We start from the raw sequence: 12,220 nt of genomic DNA, 5'->3' as shown, positions 1-12,220 counted from the left end.
CAAAACACAACTATCACGATCCATGCCATGGGAAATAATTTGGATGGAGGAACATGCATCTGTGTTAGCGGGAAAGAGGATAATCTAATATTAAATTATTAGTTTAGCCCAGGGGTCATTTAGTAGACAAAGAGGTGCAGGAGCTCATTAGCATAACTCATTAGCATAACTTATTTGCATATGCCACACACCCTGACATCACTGGAAGTGTGTCAGAAGGCAACACCCACCACTCAGGCTTGACTGGACTGTTTTGGATTGCTAGCTATTGGGGGGTGGAGCTTGTTGCATGTGCCTGCCCCCTGGGCTCTTTACTGCCGGAGCTCCGCTCCTGTGCGCTCCTGCAGGAAATGACCCCTGGTTTAGCCTAGAAAGAAGAGGAAGGTATGTTGATGCTTTCTTGGTATTTAGCATCTTTGAAGGATCTAATTTTTTCCCCTTCCGTATCTTCTGAAAACAGGAGTCAAATTACACTACTGGAAGGCATATTGGACCAAATAGTTTTTGTTATGAGGTTGGCTGTCCATTGTGAGAAACTGGAGACTAGACTAGATGGTGCTTTGGTCTGACCCAGCAGAGTTTATGATCTTATCAGGATAACATTGCTCAGATTTAGCATTAGTTTTTAAGCACTGCAAGACAGTTGTGGTTTCAATGTATTATGCTATCACCAGTTCAGCTGGCTTTTTGTGGGATAACTGTGGTTTCAGTAGGGTTATGAAAGCCTTCAGGACAGGGCAGATTATACACATGGCTCAAACCTTGTTGGAAAGTATATTCCGCTCAGCTCAGTGGGACTTGCTTCCAAGACAGTAGGATTGCGCCCGTATGTCATCTTCTGAAAAGCCTTAAATAAATTTAATGGAATAAGTGAGTATACCAAGCTGCAATCTAGATCATTTGGGTTAACGGGATTTTCATACATAGTGCCAGCTCAACTGCTCACATTTCAGTAGCTTGGGGCAGGAGTATTCTTCAGGGCACCTGCACCAATGAAGCAGGATCATTAGCAGAATTATAAAAGATTCTAAGACTCAAAACTCCAGTCCCATGCAAATATGCACAATACAATTCCAGCAGCTTCTGTGACTATGCAACGGAAGCTAATGCATATCTTCTTGGAGTACCAGCTGCATCTACTGGGGGAAGCAAAATGCCTTGGGCCAACTTTGTTTGTATGGTAAATGTTACTCTCTGCTGTACTGGCAGGTGGTGCTTATTACCTCATCTCCAGAAGTTTAGGACCTGAGTTTGGGGGCTCCATTGGATTGATCTTTGCCTTTGCTAATGCTGTAGCAGTAGCCATGTACGTTGTTGGATTTGCAGAAACGGTTGTGGAACTCCTCAGGGTAAGTATGATTCCCATACATGTGGCTAAAAAAACACACCAGTAAAACCTTGTTTTAATAACTTTTTATTCATACTGAGCACACGTTTAATAAATGCAATAAGTATCAACTTTATTAGTGAATTAGAAGTCTCTAAATGTAACATAAATTCTAATTTATAAGCTTTCTCTTCCCTTCTGCCAGGCTGAGGGAATGCTTCTTACATTGCTGTAAGAATTTCAGAATCACTAAAGGGAATTAAGGTTCTAATTAGCCTGCCAATAACCTTGGCGATTGAGGCCCAACCAGCATAAAACATGTGAAACTCAGGGCTCATTACCCATGGAATGTCAAGAATCCCTCTTTGGCCATTTCCTTCTGTTTTATGTAGCTGCCGGAGCTATCTTGCACAAACGCTGGTATTCTTAAGCCCTTTCTTTCTCACCATATTTTTCCAGAGCAGTAATGCCATAATGGTGGATGAATCCAATGCCATCAGGATAATAGGAGCCATAACTGTTGTGGTTCTTTTGGGCGTCTCTGTGGCTGGCATGGAATGGGAAGCAAAGGTAAAACACCGCACTAAAAATAAGTGTTTAGAGAAAATGAACACACAAGAGGTTGTTTCATAACCACTAGGAGTCGATGTTGCTCAATAGAGTAAGTCTGAGGATCAGTGTGACTCTAACAGGAAGGCAGAACAAATTGAGAGTCCAGTGGGCACCTTTAAGACCAACAAAGTTTTATTCAAGGTATGAGCTTTCTTGTACATGCACACTTTCCCAAATACAGTGGAATGGTAGGTAAGGTTCGAACTTATAGGGAAGGCTCTGAGAGGCTTACTGGCAAGTTTGGGTTTGCCTCTGAAATATAGCCTGTTGCATCAGTAATACTATCTATTTAGAAATACTAGAAAATGACTAAGCTTTTTCAGAGTTAAATGTGAGCAGCATGCATTTTTTCATTGGTGGAAGACAAAAGTAAAGTAAAGTTCCTTTGCAAGTAGGTCAAGACAAGCAGAGTAAATTTAGACGGGAGCCCTGCTTCAAAAAGTCTGAGAACCACTGGTAAAATGGTCATTTCTTGGATTTGCGAGCTCATTCCCATCTACTTTTTATTCAATATACATATCTGAGTACACAACGTACATGTGTCCCATTCAATATAAAAGACGCGGGCATTCATTTTTTGCCTGGTTCTGCTTTCAAATACATTGGAACAGGTCTCTGTTCAATAAAGGGGAAGAAAATGGTAGAAAATACACACACAGAGAACAATAATTAACCCATATATGGTGGGATATGCCTGACATTTGTACTTAGGAATGTACATTTCAGTACAAAAAGTCAAGGAGAAAAAAGGAAGTGTGGATTCTTGGGCCACCACTGGGGGAGTGGATAGTACCTCCCTGAAATATTTAAAAGCATTCCTTTTGGACATCCTGCATAGTTTCCTGTAAGCAATACTTTATATCTAGGACTTAGATAAAAAATAGCAGATCAAATTTGAACTGTTATCTGGTCAAATATGCTAATGTTGACATAAAAAGAGGGACTCACAAAAATTTGGCTCAGTGGCTGTCATTACTAGCTGTTTAAATGCCGTTCAGTACAAGAGTATGTGGAAGAACTCCAGCGTCCTGAATGCAAGAAAATGAGTCATGCCTAAATGCAGCTGAAATCAACGAGACCTTAGCCACTACTAAGAAGTCCCATTGATCTCACTGACGTATCTAATATTCTCTGGATTTAGGCCCAAAACTCTGAAAAACACTAGTTTAAAAATGGCCTGTGGATAAATAAAGAGCAAATACTCAAAGCAAATCCACAGCTTAAATTGCTGCTTTTTTCATCTTTACAGGCCCAAGTTGTTCTTCTAATTATCCTTCTTATTGCTATCCTGAACTTCTTCATTGGGACAGTCATTCCAAGCAACGGTGAAAAGAAAGCCAGAGGCTTTTTCAATTACCAAGGCAAGTTTTCTGCTTATTTTTTTCCTCACCCCTGTCTTATACATAAGAGATACTGCAGTAAATATGAGCAATTTACAGCAGGGAGAGCCCAGCAGCATCCCACACAAATCAAAACTGGGCAGGTTCATGATACCATGTTTCCAGCCGGCTACCATTACATTACAACTGCAGGATATTGTGTATACGCTAGCAACACTCAAGTACCATCTAGAGCAGATTGCCATATAGAACCTGCTGACTGCATGCCGGGTTTTCATTCCAGTGCCTGACTCCATCCAGTCAGGAAGACGTCTATGGCAAACTGCTCTAGATGCTCCATTATGCATTTGGGGTCATATTCCTCTAGGAGAGCTCTCCAAGGTGGGGAGGGGCAAAGTGACTCTGTGAGATTTATATGTTCCCTAAAAACTCACAAGACTGTTCTCCTTTCTTTTGCAGCATCAATATTTGCTGAAAACTTTGGACCAGCATTCAGAGATGGAGAAGGTTTTTTTTCTGTATTTGCCATTTTCTTCCCAGCAGCCACTGGTATTCTTGCTGGGGCCAATATCTCTGGAGACTTGGAGGTGTGTCTTTCAAATGACTGAATGAATATGTATCATTACACCTTAACATTGCCAGAATAGAAAGCGTTTCTAATGTTCTTTTAGATGACAATGCATAAATGTTTTATTATCATAATTTATGCAACACCTAATAAGTGAAACAGATACATACACTAAATAATGACAAACATGATATTTGAAACAAGTCATTGGATCCAAAGAACAATGACTGGAAGGAAAATACTAGCTAGAACTGTTCTGCAAACACTTAAAAGTTCACGCGCTGTGCATTACATTCTATAGTAGCTCCCATGCGCTGCTGGTGCAAATTCTTACACAAGCTCTTATACTATCAGACCATCATCTGTGGATTGGATAGTTGCATAGTGCTCTATCACAATCATGTGAGGACAGGCCCCCTAGCTAATACCCCACTTGCATAATCTGATAGAACAGAGCTGGCTGGACAAAATTTATCTTATAGAAACAGACTATGAAATTTTAAAAGGCCACCAATAACTCTAGTAGCACAATATTAATGGACCCATTATCAGGGTACTGCACTTGGAAATGAGCTACGTAATCCCTATTACCACAGCTTTGCTAATTCATGAAAAGCTGTACGTATGGTGAAAGTGAAATTTATAATTGGAGGGGGAGAATGCACAGTCTTCTTTTCTCTAAAATGGGCTGAATTGGACAGAGGAATCAATCCTGCAGTTTTCCTTTTGCCCTTTACTGAGTTCTGGTAGGGTCCTGACAGGAAGCAAGTCTTGTTCATGCCCCCAATTTGTCATGAACACACGCACGCACACATGCACGCACACATGCACACACACATGCACACACAAAGACTTTTCAAAGGTGGGAATGTGGCAAGTTGCAACACTGACACTATTAGAGGGCACAGCAGTTCTTAAACCGGCGGCTGTGTGTTTGGCTTGGGAGACCACTACAAGAGTGAGAACATGCTACATTGCTACAGGGGTTTTCAAACTTTCCACTGTAGCCCGTTGTACAAGACAGGCAACAATTTAGCAATGCCTGACTGACAATACTTAGCAAGTCCTTTCCTGTCCCTTGATTCTTCATGTTTAGTCTTTTGGTTACACTGGCATGCATTTAATTTTCACTCTATGACAGCCATAACAAGGCCAATGGTGATGAACAAGCAACCAAAATAGTGTTCTGAAATAAGAATTGCTGAGACAAGCCATGATTAGAGGCAGGTGCATGCTAAGTGTCTGCACAAGTGCTAAGCAAGCTCAGAGTGTGGTGCTGTGTAGAGAATTCAGCATCCTGGGGATCTGAGCTTTCTTTTCCAGCAAAGCAAGTTCCTAGCCCTCTGGATAGCAAAAAAAAAAAAAGCTTGAATATGCATGGGCAGTAATTCAGAATCAGTGGCATGTGTGAAAAAAAATCTAAGTACAACTTCCTTGGATTCAAAAGTGCTTCAGTGCCCTATCTCACAACTAACAGAAGCAGAATATTACACAAAATAAGAAAATACATGAAAACATATTTCCTTTTTCATACATTCTAGAGGACTGGTCATTTTAGCACATTAAAGGCCTATGCTACACGATATGCTACTGTTTAAGGTGCCTGTTTCATAGAGGCTGCTATGGTCATTGCCAGCACCAGTGGCTCTGCCTTGTTCTAAAGGAGAAGACTCCTTTACACAAGGCTATATGGGATGAAATAAAAAATGAGCCCCAAACAGGCTCTCTGTATCTTGTGTGATCCAAGATCAGTATGTGTATATATATCAGCAATTATGTAAACATATATATTAGTTACATGTCTGAACAAGTCGATTGGTAGGTTAAGCATACATTGCTACATATCTGAATTAGTTAATTAGAAGTGTAAACATACGTTGCTAGAATAAAATCCATTACAATGGTTAAAAAGAAGCAGTGGTCTTCTAACTATCTTGTATCTTGTCTGACTGGTGGTTGCTGTGCAAACATAGGATCATACAATTCCCAGAATTAAATATTAATTTAAGAGTAAGACCAAGCCCAGATATTGTGGAGATGATTTTAAATGCTTTTCTAAAACTGGAGAAATTGAGAGTCATGCACCAATCTTTTTGGATAGCCTTTAAAAAAGCAGCCAAGAAACCCCCTTGCTGGCATAACTTAGAACATTTTGTTCCAAATGTGGTTCTTTGTATTGGTATTCTTGCATTTGAGCCTCTAGAGGATGACATTTCCAAGTTTTTGTATTAAATGATGAAAGATGTAGACATGGTCACATGCTAACATGAGTCCAAATGCTGCAAGCCTCATAAAGAAAAATACAGCGCTTATAACCTTTGCAGTAAAGTCATACGGTTAGTAACATTAACTGCCTTTGGGAGCAAAACTCCTGACGGAATTCTAAATGTCATCTTTGTACCACCATGCTCCTGCATTTTGACATTTTGTCAGAGCCGTGCCAATTTTTCAGCAGTGTTTAGTAAATCATACCACACCCTTTATCTTTGACTTTTTAGTGGAATTTTTAATGGCCTGCATGGATTATATCATTTCTATGAAATTAATATGGCATAGTAGACAACGCCTATAAAAAAAATAACCCATGCGAAGCAACACACAAAAGCACCAGACTGTCTAGACATTTTCAAACTTCGTACCACATTACCATAAGGACAAGAAAGTTTGTTAAGAAAACAATTGTGAAGAGTCTTCCGCACCAGATCTGTGAGTGAGTGTGAAAACGCAGAGGATGGACAGTCCTTTTTCATGTTAACAAAGTGAGATTTCACTGTAGCTTTTGCTCTTATAATGTTCCAGGACCCACAAGGAGCTATACCCAAAGGAACCATGTTGGCCATACTGCTAACAACTGTTGCTTATGTCGGTGTAGCCATCTGTGCAGGTGAGTAAGAAGCAGACATTTGCATTACAGTCTGGTGTCATAATTAATACCGTTGAGCATGTTCAAAGCTCTGTGCTCAGATCGGCACTTAGCATCCTCATTATTTTTTGATCCTGCGGATTTGCTGTGCTGTGAGACAGATGTACGCTAGCAACTGAAAACACAGGCTGCAGGAACAATCCCCATTTGTCAGTGGCGTGCAACTGGGACGGCTGAGAATCTGCAGTCAGGTGATGGGATCCCTTTGACAGGGAAGGGTCACAGACTCAAAACGTATTTCCACACCGCCAAACAGGTGATCTCACTATGTGGATTGGCATGTGGAAACCTAGTGGTCATTAACACAAGGTCATTATTGGGCAGCTGTGGTGCAGCACTCTTCCTGTCTCCCCGTTTCAGGTTGCCTCTTTCCGCTGTGTTGTTGCCACTGAGATGAAATGCAGGTCGGGCAATTCGACAAGGAAGAGGAACCAGGGTTGCTCTTCTGACTCAGAGGCTTCATGAATCCCCCGTGTTTGGATTCAGGAGAGATTTTAGGTCAGACTGACTGGCTAGCTACCACTCAGGGTCAGGGCTGGCTGAGTCCAAATCCAGGAGGACAGCTGCCAACTCAAGATCCCGGCTGAAGCAGAAAGCTCCTGCCAGAGCCAGAGGCTGTTCTGTTGACCAGGCAAAGCAGGCTCCTGGTATTCACAACCAGCCAACCCAGAAGCTGTAAAACAGCAGCCAACTGCAGGAGTCGGTGTTGTATCAACTTATTCTCTGTGCCTTTCTTTGCCTGGAACACAGACACCCGGAGGTAGCGCAAAGGACGAGGTTCGAGCCCCACAAGCCCTGCTTTCTGCAATCAGTGGCATGAGCAGGATCCATGAAGATTTGTCTTAAAACCAGTGTCAAACCCTGCATCAGTTCATTGTTTCTTAAAGGCTTTTGTTGATCCCGGCTGTATCTTTCAGATGCTGCCGACTTCCCTCATGATTAAATAAATGTGTCTGAATTTGAGCCATTTGTACATTTCATCCATATTCGAGACTGCCACAAATACAGGAGGTTAAATGCAAAGTCCAGATCAATAATTCCTTAATAAATGGTGGCATTATTTGAGATGTGAGAAAACTCCCCCATCCCAAGATAACAGGAGTGGAAATACATACAGAACATAGCTGACCTACGAGTGTGTGGTGCTGTGAGAATATCTGCCTCTTGTCACAAGGAACAGGAATAATAATATGCTCTTGTTTCCACAGCTGCTTGCGTCGTACGTGATGCTACCGGGAATGTCAATGATACAGTTGTCTATGGAATGAATTGCAATGGATCATCTGCTTGTGCCTTAGGCTATGATTTCTCCAGCTGTAAAGCCCAGACATGTGGCTATGGGCTGATGAATAATTTCCAGGTTCAAAAGAGCTCTAATTATGCAATTTGTGTAATCATATGTGCGTTGTACAAATGAGCAAAAGAGGCACTGTATATAATAACCAGAGCCAATACACTCACCCACAAGCAAGCAGTAGCATGCGTTGGCTGGGGATATTTTCGGTATCTGTACTAACTGACCAGCTGAGGTATATGACCTATATAGGTAGACTTTGAAATAGTAACCAGGACAGTCACCCTGACATGACCTCATCCAAAGCGCCAAGAAGCAAGACTTTATTCAGTCTTTTTTGAGGATGAATTGGCTGATAAGCATGCAGTAGTAAAGAAAGTGCTGGGCGTGGATCGGAACTACTTGGGCAACTCTTTGTCTCTGAAGCCTGGTCTATAGAATGAGGTGGGACTTAGGAGGTCGCAGCAAAGGGGAGGGTCAAAGTTTTGATGCTCCTCTACAAGGGAAAAAACCCCACATCCCTACAAGTAGAGAACTAACATAGAAGGAAGCAAGCTGGGCTCCAACTTTCTCCCTAATGTGCTAGTTTTCACTTGCAGGGAAGCACCACCCAACTGAACCAGTACAGTCCACTTTACCACCTCAGGACCTGCCTCCTTTTCATGCATGGACTAAGCCCCAAACTAGAGCATCATTGTTAAAAAGAAAGTTTGTGACACCTTACTTTCTGCCATGTGTTCTTACGATGCTATACTAGCTATGCACACACAGAGCCACCCTAAGAACACTTTCCTGGGAGCAAGCCACGATCAGTACACCTGAATAGTACTGCTCTCACAGAGAGTCCTATACAGCAGACCAGGGCTTCTACACTTGCTTCATTGGAGGAGGCCACCCTACCTGGCTGCAAGAAGAGCCTGCTACCACTGCCCAAGTGAGTGGGACAAGCAAAGGAGGCACCCTCGAGAGTTCCATGGGCACGCTGGAGAATAAAGAAGGCTTTGGGTCTAAGCAGCAGAATGTAGAGTTCATTAGTTGTAGATTTTCCGGGCTGTATGGCCGTGGTCTTGGCATTGTAGTACCTGACGTTTCAAACAAACCTGTACAGCTCCTGAAACTTTCCAAAACTATACAATACACCCCAATAACTGGTGTATATATATATATAATGGAGACTATTACATGTACAAATTTCTCTTTGGAAGGTACAGAGATTACTTTCTTTTAAAGTGTAATTGCTTCTTTTGACATCCTGTTCTTAATGACAGTACTTGCAAAGGAAATACAGAGATTATCCTTTTGACTTCAGTGGGAACAGGACAGGATTCAATTACAGAATAGTTTCCTCCACTAGCAGCATCTTGTTTTCTTGACAACAAAAGGAGCTTGCTGTGCTGAATACAGAGCTGTTCAGGAGGTTTTTAATAGGTGACAGAAAAGATAAATAGAGGAGAGGTGACAAATAGTAGTGCATATCATTATCAGTATTATTATGATTCAGTGCAGCAAGCATGGGGGATTTATGATTCTGTTTGTACCTAGGATTAGCTGAGCTTCATGGCTGCCTCTTGTTTCTTTTCCCCTCAAAAAGGTTATGAGCATGGTTTCTGGATTTGGTCCCTTAATCACCGCAGGAATATTTTCTGCTACTCTTTCATCAGCATTAGCCTCGCTTGTCAGTGCACCCAAGGTTTTCCAGGTATATCCAAAGGGACAAAGTTCCTCATTCTGTATTTTCATGTAATTTGTTGAACTGCATGTACCCTGGCTTGGTGGCGCATACGGGCAACAGACAATGTTTTTAGACTCCTCTCCTCCCACCAGTCCGAATATACTTCCCAGTTCAGGATGTGAGAATGCCCTTGTCAGAAGAGCCCCCAGACACGACACAAGACCCACTGCTTCTTTCTCTCCCATGTTGAACTACCAAAACATTGGGCTAGCTGAGTCTGATGCACAAAGTTATGACAAGGGGCAGTACTGATGGAACATAACACGGCATCTTCTGTATGGGATCCCAGTATGCAGGAGGATACATGTCCCGTCTACCCAAATGGCAGGCAAGATGCAGATCTATGATAAAAGCATCCTATTAAGAGGTGCAAAGTTGAGGTATTTTTATTTATTCTATTAGATTTGTATCCCACCCTCCTCGCAAGCAGGCTCAGGGCAGGTTCCATCAATATTAATACCATTTACAATAACAATTATAACTAATTTAAAACAACAAAATTAAAACAGTACAAACGTTATAAAATACCATGCAATATCTAATCAAATGTCTCAGCAGTTAAGGTGGGAAAGTAGTGGCTGTCCAAATCTAGGATACTGATGGGAGACCAACTTGGGGTGGGGGGGAGTATGTCTGCTGCCTCAACTAAAAGCCCAGCGGAAGAGTCCCGTCTTGCAGGGCCTGCAGAATTTAATAAGTCCCGCAGGGCCCTGATCTCATACGGGAACTCATTCCACCAGGTAGGGGCCTGGGCCTTTTTAGCAAGTGGGATGTCCCTATGGCCGAGGCAAGTCAGACATCCCTGGGGCCGGCGACTACCAGAAGGTGTTGATTTGTAGAACTCAGTGCTCTATGGGGCTCATATGGAGAGAGGCAGGTCCTGAAAGTATGCTGACCCCTGGCCGCATAGGGCTTTAAAGGAAAGCACCAGCACCTTGAAACGGATCTGGTATTCAATAGGCAGTCAGTGCAGTTCAAGCAGTACTGGGTGGATGTGAGCCCACACAGGCACACATTCTGCACTGGCTGCAACTTCCAGAGCAGATTCAAGGGCAGCTCCACACAGAGGAAGTTACAATAATCCAGCCTGGAAGTGACCATTGGTGTAGGGGTTAAGTGCACGGACTCTAATCTGGGAGAACCCGTTTTGATTCCCCACTCCTCCACTTGCAGCTGGCTGGATGACCTTGGGCAAGCTGTAGTTCTGACAAGAGCTGTCCTTGAAAAAGAACAGTTTCTGTCAAGAGCTCTCTCAGCCCCACCTACCTCCCAGGGTGTCTGTTGTGGGGAGGGGAAGGGGAAGGAGTTTGTAAGTTGCTCTGAGACTCCTTTGGGTAGTGAAGGGCAGGGTATAAATCCAATCGCTTCTTCTTCTTCTCTTCTTCCATTGCATGGGTCACCGTAACCAGGTCCCAGGGCGTGAGATATGGGGCCAACTGCCTGATTTGCCTCAGATGGAAAAAGGCAGACCTGGCAATGGCGGTGACCTGGGCCTCCATAGAAATGGAGGCATCCAGGAACACCCCCAGGCTCTTCACCCTTGACGTTGGCACCCATGGCGCCCCATTGAATGCTGGAAGCCTGATCCCCAGTTGTTGTTGTTCCCCTCCCCCCACATGGCTGGCTAATCCTTACAATACCAGAGCACAGTAGTTTTGCCACTTCCAGTGGTTGCATCCCAAGCTCGTTCCTAGTCTCTGAAACACAGAAGCTATGGATGGTGATGATGATTCTCCCAATCAGCATTGCTGGCTTGCAGGGAAGAGACGTTTTGGAGTGCAGAGTAATCGTGTCACCTGTCCTTCTCATACACTTTCCCCATTTCAAAACTTACAAGGGCAAACTTGGCTTTATTCATTACATGGTAGTAACATGCTTGGAAGCACTGCATTCTGAAATCAGTTCTGCTCTTTCAACAGGCCCTCTGCAAGGATAACATCTACCGAGCCCTCCACTTTTTTGCCAAAGGGTACGGGAAAAACAACGAACCGATCAGAGGATACATCCTTACTTTCTTCATTGCTATGGCCTTTATTTTGATTGGTGAGTATACAGCTTTTAAAATTCTCCCCTAGACCTCCCCCCCCCCCAAAAAAAATAAGCCATTCCTCCAGCTTTCGGAAAGATTGCCATTACTACCACTGAAAGATATGAAAAGGAGGAAATACATTTTTGCTGCCACTGATGACAAATGCTGTGGTTGTCTTACAGTGCTTGCAAACTTTTATTTCCTATACTCTAAAAGGGCTATGGTTCCTTCGCTTTAAAATTTTTTGATGTTCTGTTTCATCCTCTTCATGATTGTGCTGTGATTTTAACTTTAATAAAATCTTTTTGAAAATGAGAAAAACAAACAAATGCAACTTTTTTTCAAGCCGTTAATCAAAGCCAGAGGAAGCAATCAAGATTAGGCTGCTATGGCCA

The 12,220-nt window shown here is 42.7% G+C and overlaps 1 protein-coding gene across 1 annotated transcript in view; it reads left to right on the top strand.

Annotated features, from left to right (window-relative positions):
- The window catches only part of SLC12A1 (solute carrier family 12 (sodium/potassium/chloride transporter), member 1), a 57,979-nt gene that overhangs the window by 10,318 nt on the left and 35,441 nt on the right, over positions 1-12,220 (top strand). Inside the window, exons 5-12 of the mRNA XM_015411783.1 lie at positions 1,210-1,349; positions 1,787-1,897; positions 3,189-3,300; positions 3,739-3,866; positions 6,647-6,731; positions 7,979-8,130; positions 9,656-9,763; positions 11,716-11,839. Of these exons, the coding sequence (XP_015267269.1) occupies positions 1,210-1,349; positions 1,787-1,897; positions 3,189-3,300; positions 3,739-3,866; positions 6,647-6,731; positions 7,979-8,130; positions 9,656-9,763; positions 11,716-11,839 (960 nt within the window). The remainder of the gene's footprint in view (positions 1-1,209; positions 1,350-1,786; positions 1,898-3,188; positions 3,301-3,738; positions 3,867-6,646; positions 6,732-7,978; positions 8,131-9,655; positions 9,764-11,715; positions 11,840-12,220) is intronic.

Source organism: Gekko japonicus, unplaced genomic scaffold (genome assembly GCF_001447785.1).
Source record: "Gekko japonicus isolate JY-2015 unplaced genomic scaffold, Gekko_japonicus_V1.1 scaffold266, whole genome shotgun sequence".
Taxonomy (NCBI): Eukaryota; Metazoa; Chordata; class Lepidosauria; order Squamata; family Gekkonidae; genus Gekko; species Gekko japonicus.
This window is presented reverse-complemented; position numbering and strand designations above follow the sequence as displayed.